We start from the raw sequence: 16,644 nt of genomic DNA, 5'->3' as shown, positions 1-16,644 counted from the left end.
TCTCGTTGCTCAAATATATACAGTACCTTTTTTTCTACCTTTTCACTCTCTCATATTCCCCCTGCTCACTCTTCGCATAGCCTTGTTCTCTGGCTCTTTTTTTTTTTACTCTCATTCGCCTGACTGTAGCTTTTTGGTCTCCTTCTGTCATCTCTGCTGCCTTCCCCTTCTTCCCCTCTCTCTCTCGTCTCTTCCTATTTTCCACACTCTCCCCTCCTTGGCCTCCCTCTGTCATTTCCCCGCATATGCCCCTCCTCCTCCTCCTCTGTCCATCTCTCAGAGGTGCAGCCAGCACCCCAGTCCATTTTCTTTTTGGCGACAAGAGCTGACAGTCCAACTCTGCCTGGCTTGTTGCCAGTCATCTCTCTCTCTCTCTTTCTCTGTACCCATCCTATGCCTACACTGTTGGGTAATACTTTCTATTCTTGTAACTAAAATACAACTTTCTCTGCGTTCTCTGTGCGGCTTGGTGGTTAAGGTCAACGAAATTTAAGTATGGATAGTACTTTAATAGCATATTAGAATTTTGGTCATTGTGACCAATATGGTAAATGTGGTTAACATCTTTGTCCATGAGACCAGGACTGAATTTGGATTTTAGAAGAATGCAGAATAAATCATGAGGAGCAGAGGGGACAATTTCAAACAATTTTTAGTTTCAATCACAACATTTTAAGTTCAATTGTGTACAATTCAATGTACAGTAGGCAAACCGGAAACCTTTAAGGGTAATGCTGACATGTTCCTGACAGAAATCTGCATATATTGTTCTAATTTAAAGATGTATAACCTTACATCAAGGTGCGACAAGCTATGATACATAATCTTTTCCAGATATAAAGGTTAGTATTCATCTTCAATCATGCAAAGTACAGCAGACAAGCAGATGTTACCTGTTCTCTAGTACACATTGAATAATCTCACTTATACTTACAGATGCTGCCTCAGATATCACAATCATAATTGTTTGCTAATACTTGTATGACAGCAACGACCCATCCTTCTCCTATAATCTTAGAAAGCTGACATGAAACTGGGATCCAAGCAGATTTATACAGTAGCAATGGAATTCCAACAAAGTGATCTATGTGTTTTGTGTAATTTCAATGTGTTAGTCTGCAGCTGTTACAGCAAATGCCTTTGAACAGACTATCTTTTATCGCCATCATAAATTAAAAACTGAGGCACAAATGCAGCTTTCAACCAATAGCAACACTTTAGAGGCACTTATTTCCCAAATAGGAAAGAGAGGCTTGGTGTCTGTGTGGAAACTGCTGTTTGCCACATACTTGTTCATGTTGCTCTGTTGCTGTGAATTAAGGTAACAGGTTCCAGTGTTTTAACAGAATGTAATACAGCATTTTTGACAGCAGCTTCACCTGGAACACAACAAAGGAGCTGGATCAGGATTAAATGTAACATCAGCCCGAACTGGAGTCTGGAGTGAGTATGCACACTGCACTGCAAGTATTTGGACAGAAACCCACTGTTTGATGCCCTTGTGCTATAATTACCTTGATTGTAAAATGACACATTAATTATGAGGTTAAAGTGCAGAAAGCAGAGGCTTTCATTAGAGGGTGTTTTTAGAGATTGTTTCCAACAATGAGCTGCTTTCTAAATGCATTATGCTGGGCATGCTGAGAGCTCATTGTAAAATGTGAAAAAAATACATCCCATCTTGTCTTCCATGACAGAGTTAGCATGACAGTTAGATAGATTAAGAAAGAGGGAGACGCAGGCAGTCACCTTAAAGGAAGATGCCATGCAATAGGATAATGATTGTGTACATCACAGCAGAACATATCTCATGTCTGCTTTCTGTCTCTCTGCCTATTGGTCTGTCTGTCTGGACATATATCTGCCTGTCTGTAATTTGACTGTCTCCCTTTCCTGCAGTGTGATCCAGACAGCAAATTAGCAGCAAGTGTGGGGACTGACAAGCAGTCACCGACTCCTGAAAGCACACTCTGCTCGTCAGACACGTCTTCATTGAGGATATATGGAAATGATGCACAATCACTGACCTGACTTCTTTTAACGCCTGCTACCTGGTATTTGGTTTTTACATTGTTTAGAAGAACCTGTGGGTGATTTCATACACCAGTCCTCACTACATCATGCTGTCGATAATAGCTAAGCCATGTCGACATCTAGTTTTAGTTAACCTCAAGTCTGTCGCCACCAGTGCTGTAAAACATACATTTGCCATTGCTATGGTTACCATCTGTAACAGGCATCTTGATAGTATTATTATTCCCTAATTCGCATATCAGCAGCCATCGCTTGTTTTGCTTGATAACAGCCGAGGAAGAGAGTGTCCACACGCATAAATATTTAGTCAATAGGGATATCATAATTATGCAGGAAACACACTCTGCTGGTATCATGCAACAGTACCTGCGTTTATATTCCATACAGAGGCATGAAGAGGTAAACTACAGTGTTGTGCAGTGACCCCTTACTAAAACTAATACAATCAGTCATCCATAGTGTTAAAACCACGTATTGCTCTTGCTGACTCATTATTTGACTACCAAATAAAAGACAGAGATTTAATTAATTCCTTTGCCCTGTTTCTGGTCCTACTTCTTTACTAAGTACAAAGATGAGTGGAGCTGGAACTGATCCTGCTTTATCCCGCCAATACAGTATACACTGAGAAACAAGAAAAACAGAAACTCAAGTACTATGTCATATAATGCAAGACAATCACCCTGCACTAAATTATTACTTAAAGTGTTTGCAGTTTGTAGCTGTTTTTGTGTGTTGAGCTACAGTATACAGTCAGTATTTTGTATTGAAAGGTGTTTCTAATAATATGACACTTAGTGTAAATACAAAATAAAAATGAGGACAGGATCAAGAAAATATAGCAAAAACCCACCCACACAAAATGACACAATGGCATACCAGGTTTGTGAGCGTGAAATAACACATTCACCTTCTCCCGCCTACTCAAAAAATGCAACTTTTACACATAAAGTGATACACACACACACACACACACACACACACACAACCACCAAGTACACCAGCAATGAGAAGAGACTGAAAAAAACAATACTGAGTACAGTATACTCTTTTTTACCTGTTTGTGCATCTCAATGTTGAGACCGTAGGACATTTCGTAGTACTGTGGAGACAAACAGATGACAGAGCTTCATTAGCATTTATACAAAGCGCACATTAACATTCAGTCTTACACAATATCTCCCATTGAGCATCTGTTGCTCAGTGTAGATGCGCTGCTGTTTGTCAGTGTGGTTTTAATGAAAGCAAGAAAAGAGAGAGCGAAAAGATGGGAGAAAGAGAGAGGATGCGAGTGTGTATAGTAAAAACAAGTTTGTGTGTGTCTGTTTGTAGATAATGAGGTATTTATGTCTCTGAGTGAGTTATGTGTGATCACTGTCTCAGCAGGTTTTTGTCTATGAACGGCTGCCAAATGTGAGTCCTGCATGTTGTAGTTCCTGCCTCTGTGTTTGTGTGCCTATGAAGACCTACAGTATGTACAGTACCCATCATAATAATAAGACTGTGTATGCTTGACCACTGTGAACTGTGTGCCTGTATCTGAATATGTGTACAGTCTGTGTGCGTGATTGATAAGTGTGTGTCTAGTATGAGTCTACAACTGTATTAGCAGAGGTCCCTCCACATCTGTCTGACTCACATTGCAATCACACTCACCCAGGTGTAAATGCAATCTGTACAGATTGGCCACATTCCTGAAGGATAGGTTCATATTTTTTCAAATTACTGCACTAGAAAGGGATCTTTTTACAGCCAGTATGACCAAAAGTTATCAGTACAGTAACCACTAACCAGGCCCATACGGAATTTAGTAGACTCTTTTTCTGCTTGTGGTGGAGCTTTGTTAACATTCTGGGTTTAATTTAAAAAAAAAAAAGCACATTCCTGTCAGAGGTGAAACAGGCTTTAAACTTTACTCTTAAACCCTTGTGTTGTCTTCCTGTCTACTGCAACTTTAAGTTTTTCTGGGTCAAACTTGAACGTTTTCGTCTTTTTCGACAATTGTGTCGCTTTTCCCAATGTTTTTGTCACTTTTTTCAAGGTTTTTGACACTTTTTCCGATGTCTTCCGCGCCTTTTGACGTTTTTGTGGGGGGTTTTTACCACGTTTTTGAAGCTTTTCTGACATTTCTTGTCACTTTTTTCAACATTCTTTTATCAATTTCTTTTTTCAAATGCTATAAAATTGAATAAAACACCCAAATTCAATGAAAGTAGTGGACTGATCATTTATTTTACTTGTGAAGAGCGTTGTAGGCAACCATCCACGTTACTTATTTTTTTTAAATTTTGGATGAAAGAAAGACACAATTCTGATACAGAAACTTTTTGGAAATGGGTCAAATTTCACCCGAGGACAACAGGAGGGTTAAGCAAAAATGCCAAAAGGTTCACTGGTTCCAGCTTTTCAAATGTGAATATTTGCTGATTTTCTTAGTCTTCTATGGTATTAATAATAAATATCTTTGGATTCTGAACTGTTCGTCGGACAAAACTCTTAATTTGAATATATCAACGTGGGCTAACAATCGTAATCTAGATAACGTATCCAGTTCATACAGTATGATCAACAGTGCAACATATCTATGCCAATGATGTCATGCTCCTATCTGAATGTCTGTGTGTGTGTGTTTTGTGTGTCTTTGTATATTTGACACTAAAACACCAAACATACCTGTATGTGTGTGTGTGCTTGTTAAATGTGTTGTTCTCTCTCCTCTGTGTGTGTGTGTGTGTGTGTGTGTGTGTGTGTGTGTGTGTGTGTGTGTGTCCATCAGTGCTGTAATGGTGTTGGTGGCGAGCGGCATACAGACTGCGAGGATCCGTCATGGTGACAAAGGCAGCCTCTGCTGCCGGATGAGCAACGCTCTGACTGATGACAGCGAGATACTACTCGCTCTCTTCCGCTCTGTATTCTCTTGCTCATTTTCACTCGATCGCTCTCTTCTCTCTCGCCATTTATTCCTCAACTCATTTAGTCCCACCCTCTCACTCCTATCCCTATCTTTTAGAGGCTGTCAGTCCCTCTTTTCTATCACCCCTCTTCTCTCTCTAGTTCAGAGGTCTTAAACTTTTTTTAAACCAAGGACCCTTTAACTGCAAGAGAGACGGAGCAGGGACCCCCTACTACATCTATTGGATAAAATTAAGTTGCATATTAAACTGGGCCTACAATAGCATGTAGGGCGGCCTAAAGCCTTTATACATACCTTTTTTTGCATAGAATACTAAGCTATTAAAATAATAATTGTTGGCATGATTTTATAAATCATCTTTTAATGTTAAATATACATGTGGCACAGTGAATTCTAAAGATTAACTGTATCTGTGGATGACTACCTTATCTATAGGCCAATAAGCCTATCATCAGTGGGGATTTATATTTGCTAATAAGATGTTGGATTTGTGTTAAGACATTTAAAAAAAAAAAAAAATTACATTTAAAAAATTAACAGTAATTTGGAGTCCCACCTGCAATGACTCTGAGGACCCCCCAGGGGTCCCGGACCCCCTGTTGAAGATCTCTGCTCTAGTTATTCCCTTCCTTCTTTTTATAGCTGTCACGTGATATTTCACTCTTCATTTCAGTCTTTCTATTTCCTGTCTCATTTTACTCACTTGCTATCTTTGTCTGTCTCTATCCATGCACGTATCTATCTAAATTCAAATTTGCTTTATTGGCATGAAGATAATTGAGTACAGCACTGCCAGATCACATAGTACAAGGCTTACACTATATGTGTAATAAGTGTGACTAAAAGAAAGAGAAGAAATGGTTACCACATGACTACACTATTCAACACTATACACACAATACACATGGTATTATATAGGATACTATGTAATGATAATAAAAGAAAAAGTAATTGGTGCAGATTAATCATTAAAAATATTATTAGGGATGTAACGATACACTCAAATCATGATTCAATACGATTCACGATTTTAAGTTCATACGATTTTCTCACAATTTTTTTAACAGAATATAATGACTGAAAAATAATAATTTATTTATATAAACTGTGCAAAACAGCATATGTGTCCTCTAATCAAAAGTGCAACTGAAACAGTATTTTATCTTAAATAAAAAAATTACTTGAAAAATAAAGATTAAAGAAATGCTTGTTTACTGCTAAGGCCATATGGTTACATTTAAATGATTTATTTAAAATGTAATAACAATCACTAGTCATTTGCTGTTAAAGGTCCAATATGTAATATATTTACAGTAATAAATCCAAAAATGACCCCAATGCATCATCAAATATTAAGGAATCATGCTAAGTTGAAATACTATCTTTTCTGACGACAATGCTAATGCCAGTATTTTCTCCTTTTGAAATGTCCGTTCTAATACCGTAACTAATTCTAAGCCGAGGAAGTGTGTCTTTCCGTCGGGTGGAGAGGACAGCGAGGTTGTTGTGTTTTTAGCGGTTCCTACCGTAATTCTAGTCAGTTCAGTACAGAGCTCCGCATGAGCACGGAAATTTATGACTGTCAATATAGCCAGCATCTAACGTTAGCTACTCCGCTGTGCTGTTAAGTAATGTCTGGCTATGTGAGACAAGCGTCTAGCAACATTGTTGTGGATGCTGCGGTCTCAGCCTGGCAACCAACGTGAACTTCGAGTCTGGGGAGGAGGGGGCGGGGGAGACGACTCTCTCCAGTATTTTGAATTTGTACTGCAGTAACTATTTTAAACACTAGCTGTCAGTATTACATATTGCACCTTTAAACGACAAAAAGAAAAAAAAACTAGATGGCAGAAGGGTATTTTACAAAAACATTGAACGCAACACAAGCTTACAGAGCCGGACCCAAAAGCAACACAAGTTCCGTCTATATATATATAATAATATGTGTGTGTGTGTATATATATATATATATATATAGGTCAGCATTTTAACCACGTTTAGGCCAGCTAACGTTACCTGCTGTGTAATGTTAGCTAGCGTCACGCCCTGGGCTGTTTAAAAATTGCATCGCGAGTAATTTTTTATCTTAACCGGTTGTAATCTTTACACATTTAAATCAATTTTTAACCGATTCACGATGCATTGTAACATCCCTAAATAATACATATGATGAGAAATTGCTTTACAATGTAATGTCATGTAGTGAGAGAAATATAAAAGAAAAAAAGAAGAGGCAGAGTTTGAAGTATAGTTGTATGTGTTGTTTGCTGGTTCCCCCTGAGGCTATGACATGCTCTGACATATTCTGCTGCTTCAGTGGCAATGTCAGTTTTTTTCCCCCGCAAGTATGTATACAATTCTGGTCAAAGAGAGTGTGTTGAATTTTTGGTATTTGAAGAACTTGATTCTGTGGACAGGTTTTTAACCGTTGCATTACATATTAATATTTCGAATGAGTTCCACATAGTGAAGTGTACAGATTTTTTATTTGGGAAGGAGAAAGCGTTGGTACCGAATCGGTACTCCACATTGGCAGATACCCTGAGTTCAGGTATCAGAATTGACATCACGAAAGAAAAACTCAGATATGTGCATCCCTACCATTTACCTGCCAGTATCTTGAGTGGCTGTGTGAATTATTGCTCGTTTGTCAGGTGCAATGGCAGATATAAAATTGAAAAATGTCTCAGAAAGGATTGATCACTAAAGAATGTCACTCTGACATTGAAATGTCTAATTCATCTATCTGTAGGTCTGACTGACTGTCTGTCTGTCTGTCTGTCTATCACGTGGTGTTCCTCCTCTGTGACCGTCTTGTCCTGTCTCTCCTTTGTCACCTTCTTTCTCATGTGCATTCTCTCCCACTCTCTCCTGTCAACACATTTCCTGTCTTTCTTGCCAATTATCCTTTTCTGTCTGTTTTTTTTTTACTACATTCTTTCCCTCTCTCCTTTGCTCATTACTCTCTCTCTCTCTCACTCTCTCCCTTGTATCTCCTCTTGTTTTTTTTCATCTGCTGTATCATTTTTGTCCTTTACACTGTCTTTTCTACTCTCTCATTTTTTATGCTCTCAGTCATTTCAATCAAGCATCTTTCTCGTTTATGTTCTCTATTTCATGCTCTTTCTCTCTCTCTCTCTCTCTAGTGCTATTTTCTACTTGGCTCGCTCACTTTGTATATTTGTTTCTCCCTTCCTTGTCGAGTGCTCTATCTATATTTTCTCCCGTTTCTCTCCCACTGTCGAGCTCACCTTCGCTGTGTATTTTACTCTTTCTTTCGATTTCTCTCATGGACAGACTGCCAACCACACAATATGTATTCACTGCTTGGAATCTCTTTCACATGTAAAAATGCACACATACTTCACACGTGCAACATACACGTATCATCGTAACATGTATGCACATACCTGACAACACACACATACATGCTTCAAAGCACACACACAAACATACTTAAGCTAGCTCTTTGTGTTTCCATGTTTGCCTCTCTTCCAGCCCTCTCAACATGAGATATATGACATATCGCTTTGTTCTCCCGACTTTTCTCCCTCCATCTCTCATCAGCTTCTCTTGTCACCTCTCCATCTATACACCTCATCTCTGCCGTCCCCATCTTTTTTAAGTCAATTACTGTCTGTCTGTCTCTTCTTATTAATTCTCCGCACATCTCCCCCAACAGCCTCTCCACCTCTCTGCCATTACTCTACGTTTCTTTTTCACTCGCTCTTCTCTACCATCTTCTTTTCATTTAGTATCTCACTTTTTTCCCACTACACCAACAGCTGAGTGCAACAACCTATTTAAATACAACCTTGCAAGTAACTAAATAGCTCACTTCAGCAGCCGTCCTCAGTAAGCGCTCTCCACTCTGGACAAAAATGAAGCGGATTACTGTATATAACCAGCACGACATTACGGAAAGGAATGCAATAAAGGTACAATGGAAATGCTGCTCTGTAAAGCCAAAGGGAAAACAAGTAGGTTTGGGTTAGCGGCAGTAAATGGTAAAGAGCCTTGATGCTGCCACTGACCATTTTTGTGAGTGAGAGTACTGAATGGAAATATGTTCAGTTCACTTTTGTCAGCTTATGTAATTCATGACTCAATGTCAATTCATTGTACAGCCATTTTCTTCAGCTATGTACTGTATCTCTCAGATTCAGGAAAATCCAAGGCAAACAGCAAGAGATATTACACACAGATATTTACACAGTATGTCCGGCAGGCAGCAGTTTACTCAGGTTCTAATGTTGTGATCATAGACGGATTACGGCATGGGCAAAGTGGGCATGCCCAGGGCCCTGAAGCTCCAGGGGGGCCCCTATCGATCTGATGAATTGAAAGTTACTATCACTGTGTGATGCCAAGAATTAATTCATGGTATGATCAGAGCCGCTGCTTGTCAACAGGACAAACCAGGAAACTTCATTTCAAAACAGAGGAGCTAAATACCCCACATCAGCAAGAGACTGTGGAATAGGTGGTTGAGTTCGCTCGTTTAATAATGACATGTTGTGCAGCCGATTGCCTAATGGACAAGTGGCACCATGAGATTTATATTCATTATCAACCTTAAAAAATTGTAGGTAGGATATTGGTTTTCACACTTTTTCAAAATGGTAATCACCACGTTTAATGTATTGGTTTGTATACATATCTGTACCCTATTAGCTTGTGTTTCCCTGTGATGCGCTGTAAAGCACTGTGGACTCTTTGCAATAGTGGAAGTGTAGGCTACTACTTGCGTCGTATGTGCAGGTAGGGGATGGAGGGGGGCCCATTCCCATTTTGTGTCCAGGGCCCGTGGTCATGATAATCCGTCCCTGGTTGTGATACTTCTGGTACTTTACTTTACCAGATTTCAGATGAAAATATTACATTTATTCTAGTACATTTATTTGACAGCTATAATCACGTGTTACTTCACAGATTAAAATATATAAGGTTATAAAATACAATACAGCAGTTTTTAAAGAAGTTAAACTTTGCGTGTCCTCCACCAATAAAATGCTTCTTACACATTAATGCAAAAATAAAAAAATATGACAATATAACTGCCATAGGGGTCACTCTGCTTTATGAGAGCTTTTACTTCTGATATTTTAAGTGCATTTTGTTTGACAATACTTAACTACTTTTCCCAAGACATGAACACAGAATGTATAACCTTTCCACGTTTTGGGAAATATATAAGTGAAAGCAAAACGTTGCAAGTCATCCTCCAAGTACAAAGGGTAGCACTATTGTTGATAAAAAAAATATTAAATCGTGATAGTTTATTGGTCGCTTCAGCATAATTTCCTCTTTGCTCACTTCCTTGCTGTGAGGTCAGACAGAGAACGGTGTCACCTTCAGGACAGCTTATAACAGTTCAGAAGGTTTTTCATTTGCCAGGACTTAAACCTGAGTCATTCAGTCTAAAGAAGACAAAACAGGGATTCTCAGACAGCAAGCAGCGTTACAATCTCGAGACTTGAGAGCTGAATGTGTAATCTGGCAAAGTGCCACAAGCTATTAGGTCAGTTACAACATCACTCAGTTACAGTAACAGAAAAGTTGCTCCAGCTAGGAATTTGCTCTTTTAACAGTACAACCAATTCAAATCCACATTAAAGGTGCGTGAATATTGTTGATATTTGAACTCAACTGCCAAACAAATACAACCCCCCCCCCCCCCCCCTTTAACCTCACCGATGTTAAAGAGCATACATTGTGCTTTTTCGTCTTTTCTGACCTATAAATGTTATAATGTTGTATAGTCATGTTAAACAATACCAAAGTGTCAAATAATGAGATAAATGCATTTAGACGTGCAGGCAGCTTGGGTTAGCTCTGTCCAGCTCTGAACGCTCGGATCTCATCGGGTCTCAGTGGGGACTTTGAATTTCCTGTATTTGTCTACGTCAATGAAACGGACTTCCCTACATGGTCATGCTGCTGCATGCTCCGAGCCGTCCCATTTTGGAGGTTTTCTGGAAGATGATCAATCCCAACGGAGTGGGCTTGGCTGGAGAAACCTAAACCAAGCTGTCAGAGGGGCTGCAGATGACGATAGTTTCCCGACGATATACATAGTTTATTGTGCATTGAATCATGTCAGGCTGCTCTATAGGAGTCCTGAATCAAAAACTAAGACCAGAAAAGTAGTATAATAGCTGCTCTTTAACAAGGCCCTTCCTCCTTTCCCGGTCATACAACTTCTTTAATTTGTATTCTATAGTCCTTTTCCTCTTTTGCTGTTTCGCTGCCAACTCTTCTTGTTGATAACTCCTGGCCGGTGCTGCCTCCCCCTGCCCCCATCACTTTTTTGCACGCGCCACCTGGTGCTGATTGGCTGGAATAGTGTTGTTTGGCTCGTGCACACCTTTTTGTTTGTTTTCCATTTACACAGCCAGGGCTGTGTAGGAACACCGGATTTTTTTTCAGCGCACACAGAAAATAGAGAGCTAGGTGAAATATTCACTGAATTTGACAAAAGAAAGTGTATCAGATTAACATCGCTTACTAAACCTTTAATTGGTCCAGTCAGGGTTTCATTTAAAGAGGCAGAAAGGAGAAGACTAAGTGACATGTAGTAACAGTTGTCCTGTGGGTGTAGGCTAGACAGCAGTGAAGTGACTATTGTACTATTTGTGCAGTCTGAACAGCACTCTAGTGACAACGCTCTATGAGAGTCTAGTGTGGATTGTTGTGTATTAACTGTGCTTTGTAGTCTGTGAATTTGTAAGTGTAGTAACAGTTACCAGTAATGTTCAATGCACACAGTTACAAGTCATGACTGACAAAATACATTTAATCTCACAGTGTATGTGTTGATTACAGTAAGACTGCTACTGTTTTGTCTTATTCATATTAAAGGTTTACCCTTCAAAAGCATATTCAGGTATAGTCCATAGACCTAAATCTGAATAAAGTATAATAGGTTACACTGCGATATTGTATTGTGTGTATCATTCAGACTTGTTTACATTAGTAACAGGTGTCTGCTCTACAGTAGGCTATAGTAACAGCTGCACTATGACTGTGCTCTAGACTGCAGCATTAATGCAGTAATAACAGCACTGTGTCCGCAGTTGAAATTGCAGTAGTACAGTATGTGTTTTGTCTGTTGTAGTCAGTTTTTAATAGGTTCATCCTCTCTTAACTGCCTGCCCCCCAAACCTCCAATTACACCCCTCCCCTAATGCCCGCCATTCTGCCTTATATAATCCCTCTGTTGTGTCACTGCGTTCTCATTTACCACTCTGTGTAAGATCTCATGTCTATGTGGGTTGTGTGTATGTGTGCGTATGTGCGTAGCAGATTGCAAAGTGCATTTGTGTGTGTGTGTGTGTGTGTGTGTGTGTGTGTGTGTGTGTGTGTGTGTTTTAAGCCTGGCAGAGAGGCAATAAGTGTGTCTACTACTGTATGTGTATTTATATTAGACAACTTTTCTTTCCAACAGAAATGTGAAGAATGTGATGTAAATGTCAAATAAGAATAATTTCTTATAAGAAATGTGATTATACATGTACATACATGTGCATTCCTGTGAACAGTGAATATTACAACTGTATACTGCGCCAGACAACTGATATTTAAAAATAATTCAGCAACCTTATGAGCAGGAAAGTAAGTAAGTAATCTACTTCCCTATTTATATACACTACACTGATATTAGCACGTATCTACAAAGTAATCAATAGTGTTTGTAGATTAGAATAAACCCATACTGTATGCTAATATGACATTGATTGAGTGTATTTAATAAAAGTACCTTACTATATCATCATGTAGACATTGTTGTGATTGGTGGCCACCGCTTGTTGAAAGTTGAAGGTTGAAAATGCCATCGTCTATCCACTACATGACACAAAATAACAAAATTGTAACTAGAAATAAAGCTGCAATCTATAGCTTTTTGAATTTTAAGAACTACAGCAAAAGCAAAGATAATGGAGAATCAGAGCCGGAGGTTTTGTCACCCTGATAATGTTGGTATGCAGTAAAAATGTCATAAACCAGCCAGGTACGTAATGTGCACACAGGGCGATAAGTCAATATTGTTGTTTGTACAACTTGTGATGATATGAAATTGTGTTTTACCAAAATATGTCCATAATCATAATTCCAAGCCAGAAGGTTTGTATCAAGAAACTGAATTTTAATCATATTGACAATTTGACAAAATAATAATATTCTATCAAAAGTCTATGATGAAGAGCTCATTTTGCTCTTTACATGTTGTATTCATGTAATATTGACATTACCACATATTCATTATAAGACATATAAAAAGGTGTCTGCAAGCTTCAGCACTTTATTTTCTTAAAACCAGAAACCAGAAAACCTAAAGGCTTTGTGTACTTTTTAAAACTTTGACAGACGTATACAGTATGTGCAACTCTATTTGCAAGAAAAGCTTATAAGTTATTGAGGGGAATAAATAGTTTTCCATTTCTGGAGTAAACTTTGTCTAGAATATAAAACTACACGTGCATACACATTGTGAGATGCAGCAGCGTTTACATCTCAGTTAATGCCTTTTTTCAGCTCTCCATTTGCTGCCTGCTTTTTGGCTCGTTATATGTCAGTTCAGCAGGCAAGTTACTTTAGATAAATGAGGTTGCAGTGTAATTTGTGTTTCTCTCACCGCACTGTAACATTCTACTCTTCTGAACATGCCCCATATCTAACGCCTATCTGCTGCTAATAACACACTCACACACACACAGCACTGTCATCATCAGGGCAAGGCAGACAAAAAGCGTTCCTGCATTTCTCTCAAGAGCTGCTCTGTCTCTCTCTCTCTCTCTCTGTTTCTTTCTTCCTTCACTTTTGTGTTTCCCTCCTCTTTCCACTCTTCCATTTTTCAGGGAGTGTTTGCTCTTTCGTTACCCCCTCCCTCCCTCCACCCCCATGGTGTTGAGAGAGTGTCAGACAGACACTCTCTCTCTCTCTCTCTCTCTATCTCTTCTATGCATTCTGGAAGAACGCTGGCAGACTTTAAAAATGAGCTTTAGGAAGTGGGTCTAATCCAACGTGATTTATCTAAATGTGTGTGTGTGTGTGTGTGTGTGTGTGTGTGTGTGTGTGTGTGCGTGCGTGCGTGCGTGTGTTTGCAAATCTATACTTGTGAATGTGTGGCTTTACAGCGTGTTTGTATTCATACAATATGTGTGTGTGCCGCTTACATGTGTGTGCAAGCCGCTTGTGTTTACTCCTGCATGTATTTTTCGGGGATGTGATGTGTGGGGGTGTGGATGTGTGTAAAAACCTTAACAAAAGCATTGTTCATCGGTGTCTCTCGGGTGAGCTTGTCTCTTTCATCTGCCCGCCCACACACACACACACACCCACTGATGTTAAAACATTTATTAGCACGCCGCGCTAACCCACATCAGAGGTTAGGTTAGCAGGCTCTGACTTCTCCATTGTGTCCTGTCAGCGGGTGACGACTAAATCAGTCACGGCAGACATTCAGCCTCACTGCAGCTTCTCTTGCAGCCAGTTTCATGACAGGGAAAGCCAGAACAACAACTGGATAGAGCTGACCTTGAATTTGAGTTGGTTTATATCTATAAACACATGTGTACAGTATGTACCGTAAGGGAGACCCAGTCCATCTTTATGAACACTCCTACCCCTCCGTTTGCTTCTCCTGCTCCAGACAGTTAAGATAGGTTTAAGACTCTTAAAACAGACTCAATCCTTCCCTACATCTGGCCTCGCTTAAATCCCTGGCCAGCTCCCACTATCAGATGGCAAAGCAACGTTTAGCTTAGCGAGGAGCAATCCCTGTTCAGATTCTGCCCTTTTCCTTCCTGCTATCTTACATCAGCCTCATTTTGCCTCTCTTTCTCCCATTTTTGGCTTTTCTCTTCATCTTCTGTCTTTTCAAGCTCTCATCCATCTCTATCACAATCATATACAAAAGGGCACCTTTATCTCTGCTGTGCTTCTTCTCACTTTCTTTTCTCCTTTGCCAATGTCCTTGTTCTGTTTTCTTTTTACCTTTTTTTCTGCTGTCTCTGTCAATGCCCTTATGCCCTTTCTCTCTCTCTCTCTCTCTCTCTCTCTCTCTCTCTCTCTCTCTCTATTTCATCTCAGTCTGTTATGCTCACTCTGTTTTTCTCTCTATCTCACTGTCCCCATCTCTCTCTTCACTTCCCTTATTACTTCTATTCTCTCCCTTCATTTTTGTCTCTCTCCTTCCCTTTCTCTAACCCCTCCCTTCCCCCTTTGTCAAGCAGTTTGTGACTGTAATGTTGCTGAAGAGAACACTGTGTGTCAGCCTAAATCAGACAGATGAGCTGGGAGCAGAGTAAGAGGCTGAGAGCACCGCATTAACCCACACACACACACACACACACACACACACACACACACACACACACACACACACTTCATCTCTGCCTGAGGGGCTGTACTGAACGGACGACGCACACAGATACACACACACACACACACACACACACACACAATGTTCAAACAAATGACCGCATGGCAGGCATAAGACAAAACACTGAGGCCATGATACAACCCTGATACATGCTTCAAGATAGAATATAAGACAACGTTTAAAATTTTTTTTTTTTTTAAACATTTTACTGAAATGTATGATGTAATATCAAAATAAAAGCAATATAATATTGATTTAAAGCAACGACAAATTGTTCTCTATGATAGTGGGAAGGTTTAATCAAGAGAAATAAGATAACCAGGGTTTAGTTTGAAATATTAAGTAATAATGTTAATGTTTAACTACCACCTTACATTCATATGCTGTTCATAAACTGCAACACCTTCTGCTGGAGGCTTAAAGTAAAAGTCTTCCTAGCAAAGAAAACTCATTAAGACAATTATCATGAAGCAACAGCAGGAAGTGTGGTAGCTCTTTACACTGTTTTGGATATGTTTCACACAGTGAACTGTGAGGTGAAGACCTGCAGGCACTAATTATGCATGTTGGAAGTTTGATCTTTGCACAATCTGCAGTAAGGGTAAATCAGCCTTTGACTGTGACAATACTGTCCACAAGAGCTGTCACTTTTTCAAAAAAAGAACACATATTCAAATTAATTTTATCGTAACCCACGTTACTAAATCCTAAACTACACTGTGAAATTGACGATCAGTTAATTCGCACTGCTTTACTTGAATGATACGCTCACCAGGTTAGCCTGGTTCAAGACAACTGAATCGGGCACCCGGATAGCTCAGTTGGTAGAGCAGGCGCCCATATAGAGATTTACTCCTCGACGCAGCGGGTTCGACTCCGACCTGCGGCCCTTTGCTGCGTGTCATTCCCCCTCTCTCTCCCCTTTCAAGTCTTCAGCTGTCCTGTCAATAAAGGCCTAAAAATGACCAAAAAATAATCTTAAAAGAAAAAAGACTGAATCAATGCTCACGTCTCAGATTTGTGCAAAGATTTGAAATGAAACAAAATGGCAATTCATTCAGGTTATCAGGCCACTGACAAATGATACTGATTTCTTGTTGTGGGTTTGCTACGGGAAGCAGTTTAATGTTTATCTATGGTGTCAAATCCAAAATGCTTTCACACATTACTTCTCAGATGGTTTGGTGTCATGATGTTTCACTGTAAAATTTGAATTTAGCCATTTTTTTTCTCATGTTTGAACAGTAGATTGAATTTCAAATAAAAAGGGACAGCCTTATTGTCTACCTTCTTTCTGCTCAACAACGCACAT

At 39.5% G+C, this 16,644-nt stretch overlaps 1 protein-coding gene across 6 annotated transcripts in view; it reads right to left on the bottom strand.

Annotated features, from left to right (window-relative positions):
• tle2b (TLE family member 2, transcriptional corepressor b) overlaps window positions 1–16,644 on the bottom strand; it is an 84,918-nt gene that overhangs the window by 43,395 nt on the left and 24,879 nt on the right. For 3 of the 6 annotated variants that reach the window (XM_078259060.1, XM_078259061.1, XM_078259065.1), the window contains exons 4-5: window positions 12,713–12,793; window positions 3,092–3,136 (exon numbers count right to left, since the gene is read on the bottom strand). The exons of 1 other annotated variant lie outside the window; for it this stretch is intronic. In XM_078259060.1, coding sequence (XP_078115186.1) covers window positions 3,092–3,136; window positions 12,713–12,793 — 126 coding nt within the window. The remainder of the gene's footprint in view (window positions 1–3,091; window positions 3,137–12,712; window positions 12,794–16,644) is intronic. 2 more of the 6 variants (XM_078259062.1, XM_078259063.1) reach the window with 1 other exon arrangement.

This window comes from Sander vitreus, chromosome 9, assembly GCF_031162955.1.
Source record: "Sander vitreus isolate 19-12246 chromosome 9, sanVit1, whole genome shotgun sequence".
In the NCBI taxonomy this organism is placed as follows: domain Eukaryota; kingdom Metazoa; phylum Chordata; class Actinopteri; order Perciformes; family Percidae; genus Sander; species Sander vitreus.
Note: the sequence above shows the minus strand (reverse complement) of the source record. Positions and strands in the feature narration are given on the sequence as shown.